Below are 21,564 nucleotides of genomic sequence, written 5' to 3'. Positions count from 1 at the left end.
CTATAGTAAAGCCTGGAGTCGGCACTTTCTGTGCATAGCCGCCATTCATACCGGTAATCCCTTAACAGAGATTATTAGCAATGCTGCTGATCGTCCCCAGACATAGGCTGTCATTACAAACCTTTCCCCAGCCAAATAACACATCCATTGAAAATCTGTTAAGCCTCGTACACACGCAACGAATTTCCGCGGACCGGTCGTCCCGTCTTTTGTCCAGAGTGGTGTCCGTTGGTTGGAATGTGCTCTAGACTGCACACGAATTTTCCCGCACGACAGAATTCTACTTCAGAAGTGATGTCACGTGTTGGATTCCTTTCTTTGTGTTCTTTCATCTCTGAGCATGCCTAGTCTTGCTCATAAGATTTTTCCCCATCGAAATCTGTACTGAGATGAAAATCGGTCGTGTTTTGACGGTCGACAAAAATTATATAGCCTGCACATCAGGACTTTTTCGGCCGAAAAGTCAGAGTCGGTTGTCGGAAGCATCATACTAACAAGCCGAAAATCGGCAGAAAGGTCGTTGGACGAAAATTCCCGGCCGAATTTCCCAGCCGAAATGTGTACGGGGCTTTACCTTCAACTGACTACTAAATCTAAAACCAAAATGAAAATTGTAAAAATGTTGCTAATGTGATAATACAAGTAAGTATACTTAACCACTTCTAGACCGGAAGGATTTACCCCGTCAGAGCAGTAAGGATGTGGAATTCTGTTCCGCAAACAGTCGTATCAGCAGGGAGCATCGATAGCTTCAAAAAACTATTAGATGGGCACCCTAAAGACCACAACATACAGGGGTATACAATGTACGGTTAACAGCAAACACACACACACATCATAGGTTGAACTGGATGGACTGATGTCTTTTTTCAACCTCACTAACTATGTAACTATGTAACTATGTAACCCCCTTAATGACAAGGCCATTTTTTGCAATACGACACTGCGGTACTTTAATGTACAATTGCGTGGTCGTGTGACGCTGTACCCAAATAAAGATGTCCTCTTTCCCCACAAATAGAACTTTATTTTGGTGGTATTTAATCAGCTCTGCGAATTTTTATTTTTTGCGCTATATACAAAAAAGAGCGACAATTCTGAAAAAAAAAAAAAACAATATTTTTTACTTTCTGCTATATAACATTCCCAATGAAAAAAATGTAAAAATCAAATTTTTTAAATCATTTTAGACCAATTTGTATTCTGCTACATATTTTTGGTAAAAACAATCCCAGTAAGTGTATATTGATTGGTTTGCGCAAAAGTTATCATGTCTACAAACTAGGAGAAAGATTTATGTCATTTTTATTTATTTATTTTTTTACTAGTAATGGCGGCGATCAGCGATTTTTAGCGGGACTGCGACATTGCGGCGAACAAATCGGACCCCTAACTGACGTTTTTTTCACTTTGGGGGGGGGGGTCAAGTGATATCACTACAGTAATCAGTGCTAAAAATATGCACTGTTACTGTAATAATGACACTGGCAGGGAAGGGGTTAACACCAGGGGTGATCAAAGTGTCCCTAGGGGGTGCTTTGTAATTGTGGGGGGGGGGGGGGGTGAGCTTGCTGCATGAACACAGAGACCCGTGCTCCTACATAGGAGGATCCCTGTGTTCATAACTGACAGAACAGCGGTCTGTCGTGTTTACAACGGCAGACCGCCGTTCTGTCTCCACAGGGAGCGATCATGGTTGCCCGGCAGCAATCTTGGCCACCGGACCCGCTGATTGGTTCCCCCTGTGGCCAATGGGCGCGCGCGATCCCGCGGGACAGAGCTGACCTGCCACCGTAAAACTACGGTGGCTGGTCGGCAAGAGGTTAAAGTGTTACTAAACCCAGGACCCTGCATTCACTATATCAGAACATGAAAATGCAATTATTTTAGTAAATATAAACTGCTAAATACCTTTTCTCATCAGCAGTATATAGCAGTCTTGTGACTTCTATCAGTGTCTGGTTAAAGCTCGTAGGAGGAGTTCTCATTCTCCTCTGATTGTCCTATGAGGCTGCAGAACCCCTGACCCTCTGGACAGTGCTGATTGTCCCTGTGCTGATCACATGCAGCCTCCCCCCCCCAAAAAAAAAACACAAGCTGAGCATGTGCAGAGTGACTCCAAAGGCTCTGTCTTATTAGGATATGGATTGGGAACAGTGGATGAAAGGGAGGATCAGAAAAGACAGGATAAAACAGCCTTTTTACACAATGCGGAGGATTAACCGCTTAGGTTCCACAGTGAGTATAACAAGCATGCTTTACTGCATATACACACTGATTTAATTGTTGTGAGTTTCGTAACACTTTAATTTGTATAGTATTTAGCCCTCACTTCAACATTTAAACCAAACTCCCCCTGCGAGTCCCTCTCCTCACTGGCTTTGACAGTAGTGGGAACAATTGGCTCCAACTGCTGTCAATCACAGTCAGTAAGCCAATGAGGAGAGAGCAGGGGGCAGGACCAAGCCATGACTCTATGTCTCTTATTGATACATAGAGTGGAGCTCAGGAGCGAGCACCCACCAGTGCCCCCATATCAAGCGGCTTGCTATTGGGGGCACTGGTCAAGGAGGAGGAGCCAGGAGTGCTAGCGGGGGGACCCGAGAAGAAGAGGATCGGGGCTACTCTTTGCAAAACCATTACGCTGAGCAGGTAAGTATAACATTATTTTTTTTTAAAGCCGAATCTTTATTACCACTTTAACAACTAGTTAAAAAATTGTCTCTCCCTAAACAGGTTAAAATGTACCTTTGGTCTGGTTCACACTGGTTCGACATGCACTCCCAACTTTGAGAGCACATGTCGCACAAGTTGCACCCCATTAAATGCAATGGAACTGCTCAAATAGGAGCGACTTGAGTTGTTGCGACTTGGAAAAAGGTTCCTGCGCTATTTTTGGTGTGACTTCGGCACGTCTTGTATTGACTTTAAAAAGGCCTTAGGCTCACACTTCTCAAAACGTCTCTTTTACAGCATTTTTTTGGCTCTAAACATCCACTTCATGTTGGCCTATGTGTCCATGCATACACATAGATGTTTACAGGAGTTTAGAGGCAGAACAAAAACATCACTTGTGATATTGCCCACAGGGACCGCCAGACTGATGAGGGGGGGGGGGGTGCCTAAGGGGAAGGAGGGGAACCCAGGGGTCCAACTGTCCCATGGGGGGGGGGGCACAGTCACTTACCATACCAGGAACCAGACGGGCACTGCTCCAGACAGAACCTCCTCTCCATCAAAATGGGGGGCTGTCGACCAGGAGAAATGCTGCAACTCAGGCTGAGACCCGGTCGCATGCGACCTCGCAAAGTTTGACTCGCAAGCCAACCCCCGTCCAGTGGGGCTATGTCGCAGCTGACCTAGCATGGAGCTGAGGTCTGCGCACGCTTGCTGGCCAGACTGGGGTGACCACTGGATCTAGATTATCTAGCCTGTCGCCCAGTCCGGCAGTTGTATGTAGATCTCAAAGGAAAATAAAAACAGGAGAAAAAATTCTATTGAAATAGAAAAAATTGCCAGGACCAGAGATCCCAGCAAGGAACTAGGTCCTTACTCCTGACTAGGCAGAAAAAAACTGAGTACCTATAGCAGAGAGAGGGGGTACACCCCCTGGGACTGCACATAGACGTACTCAGACTTTTTTTCTGCCTAGTGTCCTACTCCTGTAGGGGCAGTATAACCCAATGGTTAAAAAGATCAGCAGCTGTATCCGTCAATGAACGAAAGAGAAATGAGCCCGGCCCCCTTCAAATGGTCACAGCAATAGAGGAACCCCGTTGCATTGCAGAGATCTGGCCTCAGCCGAGTCCCTGAGAAATATAAAAAAATATATAGATTTGTTTTAATTTGATTTCATTCTCCAACATTTGATTAATTATCCAAAAACTTTCTAAAAACTTTAGCAGGGGGGAGCACAGGGGAGCAACAGGACATAATACTGGGGTCAGGAGGGCACAGTACAGGTGGGCAGCAAAGCACAATACTGGGGTCAGAAGGGCACAGTACAGGTGGGCAGCAGAGCCTAATACTGAGATCCGAATTATATAGTCCAAAAGCAGTTTCCTCATTTAGAGCGCTGCAGGGAAGCAGCTGTATCTGCTCAGGTGAGCTGATCCGGCTGACCCTCCTCATTTGGGATAGACAGGAGAGGAGGGCCAGCTGGGATTGGTAAAGAACAAATTAAGTATGCTGCTTCCCTGTGCTGCTCTTCAGTAGAGGGAGCAGACGCCACCCACCTGCAAAGGACGAGTAGATCACCGCGGAAACCTATTTAAGAAACCCTGGTCTAGGTGTTAAAGTAAAGGCGGAATTACTTACCTTATACCCCAGCTCCAGCGCTCCCCTCCTCTGCCTGAAGCTGTGATCTTTGAGCATACTTTACAGGGATGTTACCTCTGTATTGTACCCTGAGGAGGCTGGAGTGCAACCAGACCCTGGTGCAGCTTGCAGTGAGACACCCTGCTGGAACAGGGAATAAAATATTTAAACCGTAATAATGCACCCTAAGATACTGTATAATGAGCATTTACCCCTAGCAGTGTTGGGGGTGCAACCTATAGAGCAGGCTGAAGAGGTCCAGTCACAGCACAGGAGGGACCTTGCTGGAGCGAGGGATAAGCTAAGTATTTACACATTATTTGCAGCCCTAGACAACATGAACATGTAACCATTGCACTGTGGGGGGATGGAAGGTCTACGGCAAGAAATCATTTTTTTTTTCATTCCTGGAATTAGACTTTAATTAGGCCCCTTTCACACTTATGCAATGCGATTTTACCGCAATTTTGACTCGATTTTGCCGCGATTTTGAGCAATGGCTCAGGGCTATATACCTCAAAACGCATTAAAATCGTGCCAAAGTAGTGCAGGAACTACTTCGAAGTCGGTGCGACTTCAAAACGCACTGATATGAATGGGGCTCATTGAAAATAATGAAAAACGACTTGTCATGCGATTTTGCGGCCCAAAATCGCGAGACAAGTCGCACTAGTGTGAAAGGGGCCTTAAGCTTACTAATACACTGAAAATGTTTTTTGAAGTTAACAGCGCAGTGGAACCAAAATCTCTACAGGGACCCCAGTAAGTGCACATGATGGCACAAATAGGATCCGGTACATTTTGCATTCTAAGACTTTGGATTGCTAGCTTGAATGGATGTATTATTTTCATCAGGCTGTTGTGTGACTGCAGTGATTTCCTTCATAAATATACACCTTTTTTATATTTCCTTTTATTTGCTTCCGCCTCTCAAAAAATGTGAATGCCTTACCTTATCTGTCACTCACAGTCTGCTATTCCCCTGACATTATGGACAGCAGGGTGGCTTAGTGGTTAGCACTCCTGCCTTGCAGCACTGGGTTCTTTGGTCGGGTTCCTGGCCAGGACACCTGCATGGAGTTTGCATGTTGTTCTCCCTATGCTTGTGTAGGTTTCTTCCGATCTTCATACATTCTAAAGACACGTCGGTAGGTTAATTGGCTCTTGTCTGAATTGGCCCTAGAGTGTGTGTGCATGTGAGATTGGAACATTCGATTGTAAGCTCATTGTCGACAGTGACTGATGTGAATGTAAATGGTCAATGATACATAAATACCTTTAATAAATAAATTAGCTGCAGTAAAATGCTTATCGCAGGCATTCTGATTAGTTGTCTGCTGACGCGTGTGAAAGGTCACATCATGTGCCAGTCCATTGAGGGTACATGTGTCCTCTCAGTGTAAATCTCTCTGTACATCCATTGATCTGCCCCCCCCCCTTCCCCTTCCCCTTCCCCATCCTTATCCCGCCACACTCCTGCCCTCCACATCCTCCCTGCAGTAGCAGCCGCAACACTGGCAGCTCGGAGAGGAGTATAACCATGACAACAGCTCCGCCAATCACAGAGCGGCGTTCCGTCACGTTCAGAATACCTCCACAGCTAAGGTACCGGGGTCTCTGAGCTGCTGGAGGATGCAGTAACCCCCGCAGTGCTGGACTGCTAGGAATGATGTCTCATTAAACATTCGCTGCACATCCAGCCGCCGCAGAGCGCATGTGCGGAATCACAGACATGCAAATGACCCATTTGTGTCTGACTTTTCTGGCCAAGACATTGCTATTCCTCGCCCCACTAAAGAATCAGATGCTATTAGAGAAAGACAGCCAAGACTGAGCTAGCAATGACCCAGAGGAAAGTTCTAAACCCCTATTGTAGATGATAAGAAGCACGGTGGATTTGATTTAAATCAAGTCGATTTAAATCACGATTTTAAATCATGATGTAAATCACTAGTAAAAAGACTTGATTTAAATAAACTCAATTTAAATCATGATTTTTAAAGAGCAACTGTCATAGATGAAATACACCCTCATTGTATTTTAATGAGATGAGCCTAAGTTTAAACCATTATGTGCGTAAAAAAAAAACAAAAAAACAATGCATGCTTTTCTGCACGTAAATGTACCAAAACAATTTTAAATGCACCACAAATGCATGTAAATATGTATGCAGAACTGCACATTGAACGCAGGGATTGTGGTGTAAATGAGTTCTAAATGGGCAGCAAGGGATTCACAAGTAAAAGCAACACAAATGCCAGCAAGCAACTCTTTATCTGCTCTGTGCTGTCCTCATTTGGTCATTGCTGGTAATGCAGAAATCATGTCTTTATTACAGGTATTTCTATAGCGCCAACAATTTACACATTGTAACTTCACATCAGTTCCTGCCTTCAAAGAGCTTGCAATCTAAGCTCCCTACCTCACAAGCATACAAGGGCCAGTTTGGAAAGGAGGCAATTAACCTACCAGGGCATTGGAGTACCTGGAGGAAACCCAAATAAGCACAGCAAGACTATGCAAGCTTTATGCAGGTAGCGTCCTAATGGTTTATTGCAGGGATGTGGGCGCTCTGACCTTAACTCTAAGGGAAGGGGGGGCACAGTTTGGCATCTTTGCCCTGGGCGCTGGATGGCCTTGTCTTGGCACTGCCTGTGACCGGCTCTCAATGGAGCCAAATCACACAGCTCCGGGATGGCTGCGGAGCGAATTGCACAGGAGTCCTGCCAGGGCATTACCAGGGCATTGGAGTACCTGGAGGAAACCCAAATAAGCACAGCAAGACTATGCAAGCTTTATGCAGGTAGCGTCCTAACTGGGATTTGAACAGAGGACCCTACTGCTGCCAGGGTCTGCCAGGTAGAAGTGCTAACCACTAAGCCACGAGTTCTCAGATTGCACTGCCTGGTTTAGTTTGGGCACAGACTGCCAAATCTTCTACAGATCTGGCACACATGTTGAGGTTATTGAGGCTGGGTTCACAATTTTGCGAATTGGATGCGGGTTTCCTCCCATCCCAGGGCCGGAACAAGGGGTGGGCACTGGGCAGGAGGGGCGGCTGCCCTGGGCGCAATGGTTTATTGCAGGGATGTGGGCGCTCTGACCTTAACTCTAAGGGAAGGGGGGGCACAGTTTGGCATCTTTGCCCTGGGCGCTGGATGGCCTTGTCTTGGCACTGCCTGTGACCGACTCTCAATGGAGCCAAATCACACAGCTCCGGGATGGCTGCGGAGCGAATTGCACAGGAGTCCTGTGCGTCTTCGGGTCTGTTTCAGGTTCGAATTCAGCTAAAAATTTGGACCAAAGACAGACCTGAAAAGATTAACAGGGATTCACCGTACCCCCTGCTGTGAGCCCCTCCGCGTGGAGGTGTGAACCCAGCCTTATGGGCCATACACACTATAAGATTTTCTGAAGACTTTTTCCTTTAGATTTACCAAAACCAGATAATATGAGGTCAAACCTAAACACTTTCAATTTGTATGCAATCTGGCAGGCCCTTGCACTAAATAGAAAAGGTAAATCTGAAGGAAAAAGTCTTCAGAAAATCTTATAGTGTGTATGGCCCATTAGAGTTCTTGTTTGGCAACCAAACAGGTACCAACAGGATGCAGGAGACCACTTCAGAGTCATTATGATAGCATTACATCTAAAATATTTTTTTTAGACCTAAGGCCCGTACACACGTTCAGAAAGTCATACAAACAATACCGCTTTCTAAGCGATCGTACGATAATCTGATAGTTAATACACAGCTTTTGAGAGCCAAATACAACAAATTATTTATATACAAATTATATATATATTTATAACAATTATCCGATGGGACAAGCATGAAATTTTTTCTCGTATGATACCAGATTGTAAGATTTTAGTTTAATAAGTACAGTTTTTGTTCGAAAATACAATACAAATACACTACATATTACATAATTTCCAAGTTTTTATTCTGTTGTACGAGTATTTTTGTAACTTTAGGAAACTCTTCATTTTCGATATGAGACTAACATGCAAAATAAAAAAACGGATGATCATTCGCCCGACAATCTCATTGTGTGTACCAGGCATTAGTTAATGCAGACAAGGAAGTCAAAGATAAAAAGCAAACTAAAGTACCGTATTTTCCGGCGTATAAGACGACCCCCCTAATTTTCAAGTTAAAATATAGGTTTTGGGCTATACTCGCCGTATAAGACTACCTCCCTTCCGAAGCAAGGCAACACCATTGAAAAACATCAGATTTCTCATAGATCTCCAAGGTACCCCAAGTACTGTAATACATGTAATCTCTCATAATATCTCCAAGGTACCCTAAGTATAAGTATTAATGGTAGATGTAATCTCAAGACGCTGGCTGTGCGGAATCTTGTACCGGTATCCCGTATGTACCGTAGCTTCGGCTACATACAGTATACTGTGCTGAGCCAATCACGGAGAGCGATGTATTCAATTATTGAATGCAAAACCTGCTCGGATTGGCAGAATCAGAGAGGCGGGCTGATGTTACTCCGCCAATCCGAGCAGGCTTTGCATTCAATACTACGGTACATACGGTATTCCGGTACAGGATTCCCACACAGCCAGCGTCTTGAGAGATTACCTCTACCGGTAATACTTATAGTTAGGGTACCTTGGAGATATTATACTCGGCGTATAAGACGACTCCCTATTTTTGGAGGATTTTTTTGAGGTTCAAAAGTAGTCTTATACGCCAGAAAATACAGTAAATGTGAAATACCACACATACTAAATTGTAACTAAACCACTACTTTTTTGTGTATTGGATGAAGTAATGATGATGAGAGGTTAGAACCCCCATCATGTTTTTATGACTGTGTCCCCTCTCGGGAGGTTTACCCTCTCTGTTTGTCCTGGTGGCCACTAACCAAGCCCATAAAACCCAAATTTGTCAGTGGTCACTAAAAAAGAAAAAGGAAGGAAAACTTCCAATGGAAATTTGTTTTGGAGACAATTGTCTTAGAGGGGGATTTCCTCACTTTGGAGACATTTTCTTACTTCCCATTGTGTCTACGGTACAGGAACTAAAGATAAATCTCTTGAAAGGGGCCTAGATAGTAAAAAGCTGATGGGTTTTAATCACACCTGATCTATCAAAAAAAAAAAGTTTTGGCTTTAGATACATTTTTAGCTATCAGAAATGTAGTTGTGGAAATGGATAAATGGATTCTTCTGCTGGCTCTCTTTCATGGTAAATGTTTTGATTGCAACAAATTAGGAAATAAAAGTATCCATTGTTACTTTTCACGAAAATTGTAAATGGAGCCAGCTTTACACAAGAGAACTACCTTTCTGCGGTCCTCAACCTTTTTGGCACCTGGGTCAGGTTTTATGGCAGTCAATTTTCCAAGGGACTAGGGGGGGCAGTTGGTTGTGTTGGACGGACCAGGGGGTGGGATATTCACGGAGTCTGTCCTCAGCTCCCCTTCACACCACAACCCCCCTTTACAGCACAGTCCCCCCTTTATATCGGTGTCCTCAGTTCATCTTCACACCACATTCCCCCTTTACCGCACAGTCCCCCCTTTATTACAGAGTCCACAGTTCCCCTTCACAGCACAGCCCCTCTTTTACATTACATTGCCCCTTTTAGCTTTCAGTCCCTTTTACATCACAGTGCCCCCTTTACATTAATGTAATGGTGACTGCTCTGTAAAGGGGGCGCTGTAATGTAAAGGGTGGCTGTGATGTAAAGAGGACTGCACTGTAAAGGCTGCACTGTAATAGAAAGGGGACTGCACTGCAAAGAGGCACTGTAATGATTACAGTGCCCCTTTACAGTGCAGTCCCCTTTATAGTGCCCATAGCAATCAAAGCCTCCTCCATCACAGTGCCCCTGCAGTCTGGCACTTTAAAGATTACCATCACCAGGTTCCTTCTGTTATGAAAGTATTTGACATTGAGGCAGTGGGGGGTGACTTGGATGACGGCCGGAGGCACCAGTTACTCTGCAAATGTGAGCCTTATTGGATCTTCGCCCTTGGGAGTATGGCCCCTTTGGGCCTTAACAAAGATCCAGAAATGTATAATATAGTCAGATAATGAAGAGTATGCCCCCTTTCTGGCCTGTCTTTGTGAGTGAAACCCCTTTCTTCTTATGGCCATCCCTCCTCCCGAGGGAGTGCCAGTTCCCTCGTACCGATCAAGAGTGCCCCCCTACCTCTCTGACAATTCTCCTCTCATTTATGTATCATCCAAGTAGGTGATCCACAGGTGTGTATGTCTTCCCCTCTCTGTTTATAGGCACTAGTCCTAAACCCAAAGTTTTACCAACTGCACCATTTGGACATGGGGTTGTCTCCTAGTAGTCTCATTTACATCTTTATGATTGTATTCATATCTTTAATCTGTTGGATAATGCACTAAGCTAGTGAGCCCTCTTGTCTTTTTTTATTCTCACAGCACATTACACAGTCAGCTGACTAGCGCAGGAGTATGTTGTTATTTTCCATTCCATTCTCTGCCTTCCCTGCACAGGACTCCTACCTTTGGCAGAGAAAAAGCTGTTTTCAGTCAATGTGTCCTCCCCCGACTCCTCCGCCCGCTGCTCTTTTGACTATGTCATCCTATCAGCAGGGCAGGAGGAGCTCTCCATTTTGATCTGCAGCTCCTCCCATCCCCTGCCCTGCTAATAGGATGACATCTTCGGCCGGGTAGGCGGAGGAGCAGGGAGAGGACACATGGGCATGACCGCACAGGAGGAGGTGAGCCATGCCCGCGGTCTGTGGTAGCCCTGTGTGGATTGCAGTCACTGCTCACTTCCTGCTATGCAACCCGGTCATCAACAGGCCACGGGGTTGGGGACCCCTGACCTATGTGATCAATGTTTTAGAATAGCCCATGGAGTGGACAGAAAATGCCCATTCCACCAATTGCAAACTTTGTATTTTCTAACCCTGTTATCACAAGCCTTCCTGAATAGTCCCCCCAATTGATAATCTCCTTAGAAGATGGTAAATTATACCTGGGAGGGGCTCGTGATGGTTGCTGGGCTGGGTTTGTAGGGGGGTTATTCCTGGCCCCGTCCTGACAGCCGCACACACAGCTCCCCAGGGCCTGCAGGGGAAAGACTTCTTCAGAGCTACTGAAAGCCGGATTGTCCAGAGAGTTGATGGAGGCCGAGGTTGTAAGCCACGTCTGAGAGGGACACCAGAAATGAGTGGGGACGTCATCAAATCGGCTGAATCTCCTGTAGCTGAGAAAAGACACAGTGTCAAAATCAACTCAAATCTCTATGAACTCAAAGATCTGTATATCATTATCACCAGACCCCGAGATTATGATTTTGGGTATTTTTCCTAAGAATTTTATACCACCGACATTTAGGTTATAGTTGATAGATTCGCATTTCTTTTTCTTTCCCGTAAACGTGTAGCTTAAAGGTGGTGGCCCCCTCACCCTCCTACATTTGCTCAATGGAGAAAGGCTGTCAATGCCATCTTGGAGAGAGAGATTGACGTACCAACAAAGGGGCTGCCAACAACAATTTCATAAAGTATGGTCTCCTTGGTTATCATCTACCCTCGTAGTTTCCTCCTTTGAATATTTTCCATCACTCACCACTTGACCCAAATATACAGTATAGTTTTAATTTATAGAGTATTTTGAGATTATTTCCGATTTGGGGTCTCTATCTGTGTTTTTCTATTCTTTTTTTTTTCTCTACCCTTTGGGAGATATTTTATGATTTTGCTTGAAAGATATGAAGATATTTTTAGGGCTAATCTATATCTTGTTTTACAGTACTGCTTGTACTCATAATTGTTATTTTATGAGACATAGTAAGTGTGTTGTTGCTGCTCTGATTGCTTTGTATTGATGTTACTTTTTTTTTCTCGTTTTTTTTTTTTTTCCTTGTTTTGTATGTCTAAAAAAATGACTTCATTAAAAAAGGCAACTCAAATCATCTCATTAGCCCATGCAGGCAAAACGTTAACCAATCACCGCCAACCGCCCCAGCATCATATACTCAGCTTTCCTAGTTTACCTGGAGGCGTGTGGCCTCCAGGACTTGGAAAACCCCTTTTAAGCTCTAAACCGACTTGTCAATCACAAGGCACCTAGCATTGGGTAAAGGGGAGTGAACCACATGCTATATCATGGTGGCCATATGTGCTTTAATAGATGATTGATTTATTTTCCAATTGACCTCTCATGATAGGGATAATGGGTCTATAGTGGACAACCCATTGGATCGATATGCCACACACAGGGAAGTAGAATTTGATCACAGTTGAGAGATACAATCATGAGTTATCAATCACATCTCTGTTTTCAGCATGCAATCCCAAGATCTGATTGTTCAAAATAACTTTGAATTTGTGAACAAAGCGATGGTCATAAAGGTTGTTTGGAACTGTTTGGTTGTTTATGAGCTTAAATCTGGAATATGACCTGCATATCTTTTCCAGATCAGTGACCTAAAGTACTAAAGGCTTTGGATCAGCCTAACAACCAGGCAACTGGCATGTTCAGTTAAAGAGGCCAGCAATGGCAGTCACAGGTGTCCTTAAAGGGGTAATAAGTGGAGAGAATGGCCAGCATGTGGACATAGGAGGTTTATGGTGAATGTGACCAATGCTAATAAGCACGTATATGTGCATGGACAGCTCTTGTAGGGCTTCTTCACAGATGGGACTGGCGGGGGGGGGATATGGTAAAAATAGGCAGTTGAGCCTCAGTTTTGCAGCCCCTTCCCTGACTGCCCCTTAACCTAACATAGCAGCCAGAGGAGGTTGTACACATGCCGTGTCCGTGATGCTTTGCTTCACGGCTGCAGTAAACATTACCCCCGTCATGTTTGGTGGGCAGTAAAACTGCCAAATGTGACCCATTCAAGTGGATTGGGTCACGCTGCAGCCTCGTGCAATGCATGCGGTTGTGGGCAGTGGCGCCAGCATTTTAGGGTTAAAACAGGAGGTGAAGAGGTGAAATATTGCCTCCCAGCTACCTGTCAGCCACCCTCTGAAAAGTAAACCTCTACAGATTGCATTTTAGAGGGGCTGCAAGAGTGAACAAGCCCTAAAAGGGGCTGAGGATCAGTGGCAACTGGCAGTCGCAGTTGTAACTCCCTGTCTTCAGCCGGAAGGTTCACAACAAAAAGAGGTTTTTAGATGGCATTGTAATGTGCAGCTTCCAGAAAAGCTTTTAATTACTCTCAGTATCACCTCTCCTCAGCAGTTGCCATGGCAACAGATAGCCTAGCCAGACCCTACTGCTGTCTTTGCTGTGCATCCTGAGAACCAATGCTCACCAGCAGGGGGCAATCAGGGAATGCGAGATTTTCTCTAGCGTACATTGCAGGTGATTAGAATACCAAATCCTGCCTGGCAGAGCAAGGGGAGTATTTCATTACAGTTTCAAGGCTGGGTAGAAGGCATTGACCATAATACAATGCTTCATTTCTCTACCGTAAACTAGAAAATTTATATGAAACGGCAAACACGATGGGTAAGACAACACAATGTTCTCCATTTTATATAAAACTTTCAGCCGCTTCCATATCGGGCCAACTCCGGCATTCCTCTCCTACATGTACATTTTTGTTTGCTAGAAAATTACTCAGAGCCCCCAATCATTATTTATTTATATATATATATATATATATATATATATATATATATATATATATATATATATATTTTTTTTTTTTTTTTTTTTTTTTAACAGAGACCCTAGAGAATTAAATGGCATAATTGCAATTTTTTATGTCACATGGTATTTGCGCAGATTACAATTAAAAAAAGATGAGCAATTAAAAAAAACAAAAAAAACATTTTCATGAATTAAAAAAAAAGAATAAAGTAAAGTTAGCCCAATTATTTTGTATAATGTGAAAGATAATGTTACCCCAAATAAATACCTAACATGTCACATTTTAAAATTGCGCACACTCGTGGAATGGCACCAAACTTCGGTACTAAAAAATTTCCATAGGCTACTATTTGCATTTTTTTGCAGGTTACCTGTTTAGAGTTACAGAGAAGGTATTATGATGGAATTATTGCTCTCACTCTAACATTCGGGACGATACCACACATGTGTGGTTTTCACATTGTTTACATATGCGGAGGCGACCTACGTATGCGTTTGCTTCTGTGTGCAGTGGGACGAGGTGGTTTAATTTTTTTTTTTATCACTTTTATTCCTATTACAAAACATCCCCTGTAATAGGAGTAGGGCATGATAGGTCCTCTTTATGGAGAGATCTGGAGTCTATAAGACCCCAGATCTCACCTCTAGGCTGAAAAAAAAATGATCTCAGACTTTCCAACCGAACACACGGCAGTGTTTACAGCTGCCGGGGCCAAACGTGACATCATAATGTCGCGCCCTGCCTCTGAAAATCATAGAGATGACCTGGGACCATCTAGTCCTCGGTCAGCTCTATTGTAAACTTCTGCCGCCGGCACATTCCTTCTCAGGCTCGCCGATCGCATGGGCGAGCCAGTAGAAGCACCGAAAGGCGGCAGGAGGGGGGAGACATCCCCTCCCACCACCTGTAAAAACAATCAAGCCACTGAACAGCTGCTATGGTTGTTGTTACTATGCAGGGAATCGCAGACAGAAAAAAAAGATATCTGAATAATGCCTGTAGCTGTAGGCACAATTCAGAAATCTCCACTGAAACATATGATGTTTAGCGGTATGGAAGTTCAAAAAGTTTATTTATTTCAGTAATTAAATTCAAAAAGTGTCACTCATATATTTTATATAGATGCGTTACACACAGAGTGATATATTTCAAGCATTTCTTTCATTTAATTTTGATGATTATGGTTTACAGCTAGAGAAAACCCAAAATTCAGTATCTCAGAAAATCAGAATATTACAAAAGACCAATGAAAAAAAAGGATTTTTAATACAGAAATGTTGGCTTACTGAAAAGTATGTCCATGTACAGTATAGTATGCACTCAATACTTGGTCAGGGCTCCTTTTGCATGAATTACTGCATCAATGCGGCATGCCATGGAGGCGATCAGCCTGTGGCACTGCTGAGGTGTTATGGAAGCCCAGGTTGCTTTGACAGAGGCCTTCAGCTCGTCTGCATTGTTGGGTCTGGTGTCTCTCATCTTCCTCTTGACAATAACCACAGATTCTCTTCGGGGTTTAGGTCAGGCGAGTTTGCTGGCCAATCAATGCCAAGTCCTGCTGGAAAATAAAATCAGCATCTCCATAAAGCTGGTCAGCAGTTGGAAGCATGAAGTGATCTAGAATTTCCTGGTAGAGGGCTTCTCTGACTTTGGACTTGATAAAACACAGTGAGTCAATGATGATTTGGGGAGCCATGTCATCTGCTGGCGTTGGTCCACTGTGTTTTATCAAGTCCAAATTCAGTGCAGCCCTCTACCAGAAAATTCTAGAGCACTTCATGCTTCCTTCTGCTGACCAGCTTTATGGAGATGCTGATTTCATTTTCCAGCAGGACGTGACACCTTCTCACACTGCCAAAAGTACCAATACCTGGTTTAATGATCATAGTATCACTGTGCTTGATTGGCCAGTAACCTCACCTGACCTAAACCACATAGAGAATCTGTGGTGTATTGTCAAGAGGAAGATGAGAGACACCAGACCCAACAATGCAGATGAGCTGAAAGCCACTATCAAAGAAACCTGGGCTTCCACATACCACCTCAGCAGTGCCACAGGCTGAGCGCCTCCATGCCACGTAGCATTGATGCAGTCATTTATGCAAAAGGAGCCCCTACCAAGTATTGAGTGCATACTTTACTGTACATGACCAGACTTTTCAATAAGCCAACATTTCTGCATTAAAAATCACTTTTTAATTGGTTGTTTTTATTAGTGAAGAGGTGAGCGCCCTTGCAGGGTCCAGTTCCCGAAGCAACTGTCTCCATTTCTTAGGATCTGAGTACGGCTCTGAAAGGTTCTACCATGTTGCACCGATCTGGCTGCATTGCTTCTATTGTGGTATTAGAAGACAGTGGGGAATCCATTGGAAAGTTGATTAAGAAATGCAGAGGTCCATCAGTTTAGGACATTAGCCATTTTCCTTTGCTGGAGGCAAAAACTCCAGGGCTCTGGGACTGTCATCCTCTGTTTCACTAAATAGCGAGTTAATGACCTAGAAGTAGCCTGCGCGTAACATGCATATTTCATCTCTAAGATGAAAGGAATTTTGTTGCTCTGTTTCTTCTAGATATCACATATTTGTATTCAATTTACCTGCTCTGCGTCTGAGCCACTTTCTGCTGAAGGATCTGTGTCTGGAACCTGCGGACCAGGAGAAAAACAGCCCCCGCAGCACAAATGATGATGCAGAACACGACAGCACAGGCAATGGCGGCAAGGCGGTGATGGGTCATTCGGTAATCACAGGCAGGTCCCATGTACCAAAAATCTCTGCCAACCGGGCACCTAAGAGGAAAAGACCAGGCTAAATCAGAGCAATAAACACATGAATGACAGGGGAAATAAACTATTACCACGATGATACATTTACAAGTTTAAAGGGTTAGCCCACCCATAATTGAAATCTCATCGATGGGCAGAAGCTGCTTGGCAGAATGACACCCTTGCTTCCTGTATGGCTCATAGATTCCAGTGCTAATATCTACCCGCTGGAGTAACGAGCATCTATCATATACTTTATTTCCGTGTCAAAGTGGGAGGAGATGGGAACTCAGGAGTGGTGGTTGTACTGAATCTCAAACAGGCAAAAAATGCTGGTGGAAACAATGAGCCAACATATTCATTTAGAGGGACAAAAATAGCATTATACCTATTTATTTTATTAAAACAGTTTAGTGATGTATCTAGAATATGGGTATTTTAGAGAATGTAACAGGCACTCTGATACAATTTAATTTCCATTATATTTTTTTTATGGGCATCCCACAATCAACCACTGGTTTGCAGCTGCTGGAAGATACACTCGATAGTCAAAAGTATTAGGACTCCTGCCTTTACACACACATGAACTTTAATGGCATCCCAGTCTTAGTCCGCAGGGTTCAATATTGAGTTGGCCCACCCTTTTCAGCTACAATAGCTTCAACTCTTCTGGGAAGGCTGTCCACAAGGTTTAGGAGTGTGTCTATGGGAATGTTTGACCATTCTTCCAGAAGTGCATTTGTGAGGTCAGGCACTGATGTTGGAGAGAAGGCCTGGCTCACAGTCTCTGCTCTAATTCATCCCAAAGGTGTTATATCGGGTTGAGGTCAGGACTCCATTTCTTTATAGACCTTGCTTTGTGCACTAAAAGAGAGAAAGCCCCACGGGGATTTTTTAGGCAGAGGCCCACCAGATAGGAGTAATGGAAAAAGTAAGAGGTATGAAAAAAATCTGAAGAAATAACACTTTGCTACAATGTAAAGTAGTGAGTGTACAGCTTGTATAACAGTGTAAATTTGCTGTCCCCTCAAAATAACACAGTAAGTGACAATGTCCAAATTGGGCCCAAAGTGTCAACATTTTGTGTGGCCACCATTATTTTCCAGCACTGCCTTAACCCTCTTAGGCATGGAGTTCACCAGAGCTTCACAAGTTGCCACTGGAGTCCTCTTCCACTCCTCCATGATGACATCACGGAGCTGGTGGATGTTAGAGACCTTGCGCTCCTCCACCTTTCATTTGAGGATGCCCCACAGATGCTCAATAGGGTTTAGGTTTGGAGACTTGCTTGGCCAGTCCATCACCTTTACCCTCAGCTTCTTTAGCAAGGCAGTGGTCATCTTGGAGGTGTGTTTGGGGTCGTTATCATGTTGGAATACTGCCCTGCGGCCCAGTCTCCGAAGGGAGGGGATCATGCTCTGCTTCAGTATGTCACAGTACATGTTGGCATTCATGGTTCCCTCAATGAATTGTAGCTCCCCAGTGCCAGCAGCACTCATGCACCCCCAGACCATGACACTCCCACTACCATGCTTGACTGTAGGCAAGACACACTTGTCTTTGTACTCCTCACCTGGTTGCCGCCACACACGCTTGACACCATCTGAACCAAATAAGTTTATCTTGATCTCATCAGACCACAGGACATGGTCCTAGTAATCCATGTCCTTAGTCTGCTTGTCTTCAGCAAACTGTTTGCTGGCTTTCTTGTGCATCATCTTTAGAAGAGGCTTTCTTCTGGGACGACAGCCATGCAGACCAATTTGATGCAGTGTGCCGGTTATAGTCTGAGCACTGACAGGCTGACACCCTCCACCCCTTCAACCTCTGCAGCAATGCTGGCAGCACTCATACGTCTATTTTTCCAAAGACAACCTCTAGATATGATGCTGAGCACGTGCACTCAACTTCTTTGGTCGACCATGGCGAGCCTGTTCTGAGTGGAACCTGTAGTGTTAAACCGCTGTATGGTCCTGGCCACTGTGCTGCAGCTCAGTTTCAGGGTCTTGGCAATCTTCTTATAGCCTAGGCCATCTTTATATAGAGCAACAATTATTTTTTCAGATCCTTGGAGGTACCATGTTGATTTTCCAGTGACCAGTATGAGAGAGTGAGAGCGATAACACCAAATTTAAAACACCTGCTCCCCATATTCCCCTGAGACCTTGTAACACTAACAAGTCACATGACACTGGGGAGGGAAAATTGCTAATTGGGCCAAATTTGGACATTTTCACTTAGGGGTGTACTCACTTTTGTTGCCAACGGTTTAGACAATAATGGCTGTGTGTTGAGTTATTTTGAGGGGACAGCAAATTTACACTGTTATACAAGCTGTAAACTCACTACTTTACAATGTAGCAAAGTGTCATTTCTTCAGTGTTGTCACATGAAAAGATAGAATAAAATATTTACAAAAATGTGAGGGGTGTACTCACTTTTGTGAGATACTGTGTATATATATATATATATATATATATATATACACATTTTCTCTAACCTCCCAGTCTTTATCAGAGGCCCATGGAAAGGTAATGGTAGCCATACTAATAGTAATAAACAACACATACAACAATCCTACAGTTTAATAAAATCCTAATAAATGTTAGATTATTGTCCCTCCCTGCGGCTTTGGTGTGTGGGTAGACGCACCCCGTTTCTTGTTTTAGAGTATGGGTATTTCAGAGAATGAAATGGGCATTTCCATTCTATTTTATTGATGCGCATCCCACAATCAACCGCTGATTTGCAGCTGCTGGAAGGAAAGCTGGTGGGACCGATAACGTCATCTCTCGTGAATTGCCACAGTGGGCTTTATGTAATAATTATGACCAACAATTTCTAGTTATAGGTAGCACCAATCAGAAACAGAAAGAAGAACCTTGGTTGAAACAAAACTTATTGCTCATGCTGATAATGGCAGAGCAGTTTAGATCCATAATATAATATAATAACAATTCTGCAGGCCCATAAGCAGTGTTTTTCTCAGTTGCACCTCAGTATGCTATGTGGTCAGTTCAGATGTAAACACCAGAGTGGTCTCAGCTCCGCCCACTTGCAATAGTAGTAGCAATGGCAGACAGTATATCGAACCCCTGCATGTTAGAGGGTTCCTAACAGAGAATCTAAATCCCAACTCTGGCCCAAACATTGACTTTTGTAAAGTACAAGGTAGGGTTAGAATCCCTGTCAGTTATTTTTTTGCTTAGTAAAGCAAATCTCCTGCGCTCAAGTAGAATCTGACGGAGTAGAGAGAGGTGCACTTCAGACTCAGATAGTAAAAGAGCCAATGGTCTTGGTGCCCGCTCAGGATCAAGGGTATCCAGAGCCAACTGGGAGAAAAGACAAAAAAGAAAAGAGGGCGCACCGACCTAGTGCATCACTGCTAAAACCATTTATTAAAATATTAAAAAATAGTATTACAAAATACTCACAAGGCAGGTGTGATAATACACACATCAACATTGCATATACAATCTCTAAGGTAGCCAAGGTCCCATATGTAGCAAATAGGCATGCAGAGTGTCGCATGGGGCTACTGTGGCTGGGCTGACGCGTTTCAGGGGCGAACCCCCTTCCTCAGAGCCAGAAAAGTTGCCCGAGGAAGGGGGTTTGCCCCTGAAACGCGTCAGCCCAGCCACAGTAGCCCCATGCGACACTCTGCATGCCTATTTGCTACATATGGGACCTTGGCTACCTTAGAGATTGTATATGCAATGTTGATGTGTGTATTATCACACCTGCCTTGTGAGTATTTTGTATACTTTTTAATATTTTAATAAATGGTTTTAGAAGTGATGCACTAGGTCGATGCGCCCCCTTTTTTCTTTTTTGTCTTTTCTCACAGTTATTTTTTTTGCTGTCTGTGTCCCTATTGTGCAGATTTTCTCTTACTTCCTGTTGGAACAGGAAGTGATGACAAACCTCCCCATGGGCAACCCAGGCAAACATGATATCATACATTAGGGTGAAGAGGCTTAGAAGTTGTTATTGTTTTCCATGCCTTCTTGTCCTGGTGGCAATTTTACCTCCCATTTCTTGTACGGGCATTACAAGGACAGGAAGTGAGAGAAAATCTCCCCAATGGAGACACAAAAATAAAAACCTGACAGGAATTTAAACTCTATAAAAAAGGAAAACAAATTGTAAGGGTGATTTATTCTTCCTGAGTTCATGATGTGGAGATGAACAAATTTTGATATCTATCAATGCAACTGACCTAAAAAAAGAATAAAAAAGAAAAAAGACGGGTGACTTTTCTACTTACTGACAGGCGGGGTCCTGGCCTTTGAGGTGTATACAGATGCCATCATTTTGACAGAAAGTGCTGTGACAAGGTGACAGACAGAAGGCGCTAAGCTTGCGCTGAGGCACACAGCGGAATCCCCGGGGGCACGTGAACCATTCTGTACAAGGCTCAACCATATCTGTGGAAAACACAAAGGCCAGTAGTAGGTGAATGGACATAAGTGTGACTCCAGAAGACCATGACTGCAGTGTCCTTCCAAGGGATTGCTCAGCAAGGAAACTGCCATGTATTGCAAAATATGGCAGCGACCCCAAACCATTTATCTGTGTGAATAAAGGAAGAATTGAAGAGTATGTCTGGGCAAAATAAATGAATATTCTGTAGGCAGGGCCTCTCTGCAATTCATACACATTCCCCTAAGATTTGTATCTTTATAGACCCTGCAAGTACAAGAATAACTGAAACTAGACATGTGCGGTTCATTTAGTTTTGTTTTCGTTCCGAATTGAAATTCTGACAAATTTTTAGTTATTCGGAACATCAGGTGTATCTGAATTTTCGAATTACAATAGTAATGAGTTTAAACTGATCCGAAATAACGCATTAAACATTTCGACGAAA

At 43.8% G+C, this 21,564-nt stretch overlaps 1 protein-coding gene across 1 annotated transcript in view; it reads right to left on the bottom strand.

Moving 5' to 3' along the window:
• LOC309558103 (uncharacterized protein) overlaps nt 1-21,564 on the bottom strand; it is a 107,751-nt gene that overhangs the window by 13,962 nt on the left and 72,225 nt on the right. Inside the window, exons 6-8 of the mRNA XM_082261074.1 lie at nt 20,962-21,121; nt 16,527-16,718; nt 11,300-11,530 (exon numbers count right to left, since the gene is read on the bottom strand). Coding sequence (XP_082117200.1) covers nt 11,300-11,530; nt 16,527-16,718; nt 20,962-21,121 — 583 coding nt within the window. The remainder of the gene's footprint in view (nt 1-11,299; nt 11,531-16,526; nt 16,719-20,961; nt 21,122-21,564) is intronic.

Source organism: Pelophylax lessonae, assembly GCF_965119305.1.
Source record: "Pelophylax lessonae genome assembly, chromosome: 6".
Taxonomy (NCBI): Eukaryota; Metazoa; Chordata; class Amphibia; order Anura; family Ranidae; genus Pelophylax; species Pelophylax lessonae.
The sequence above is the reverse complement of the archived record's forward strand: the minus strand, read 5'-3'. Positions and strand labels throughout refer to the sequence as shown.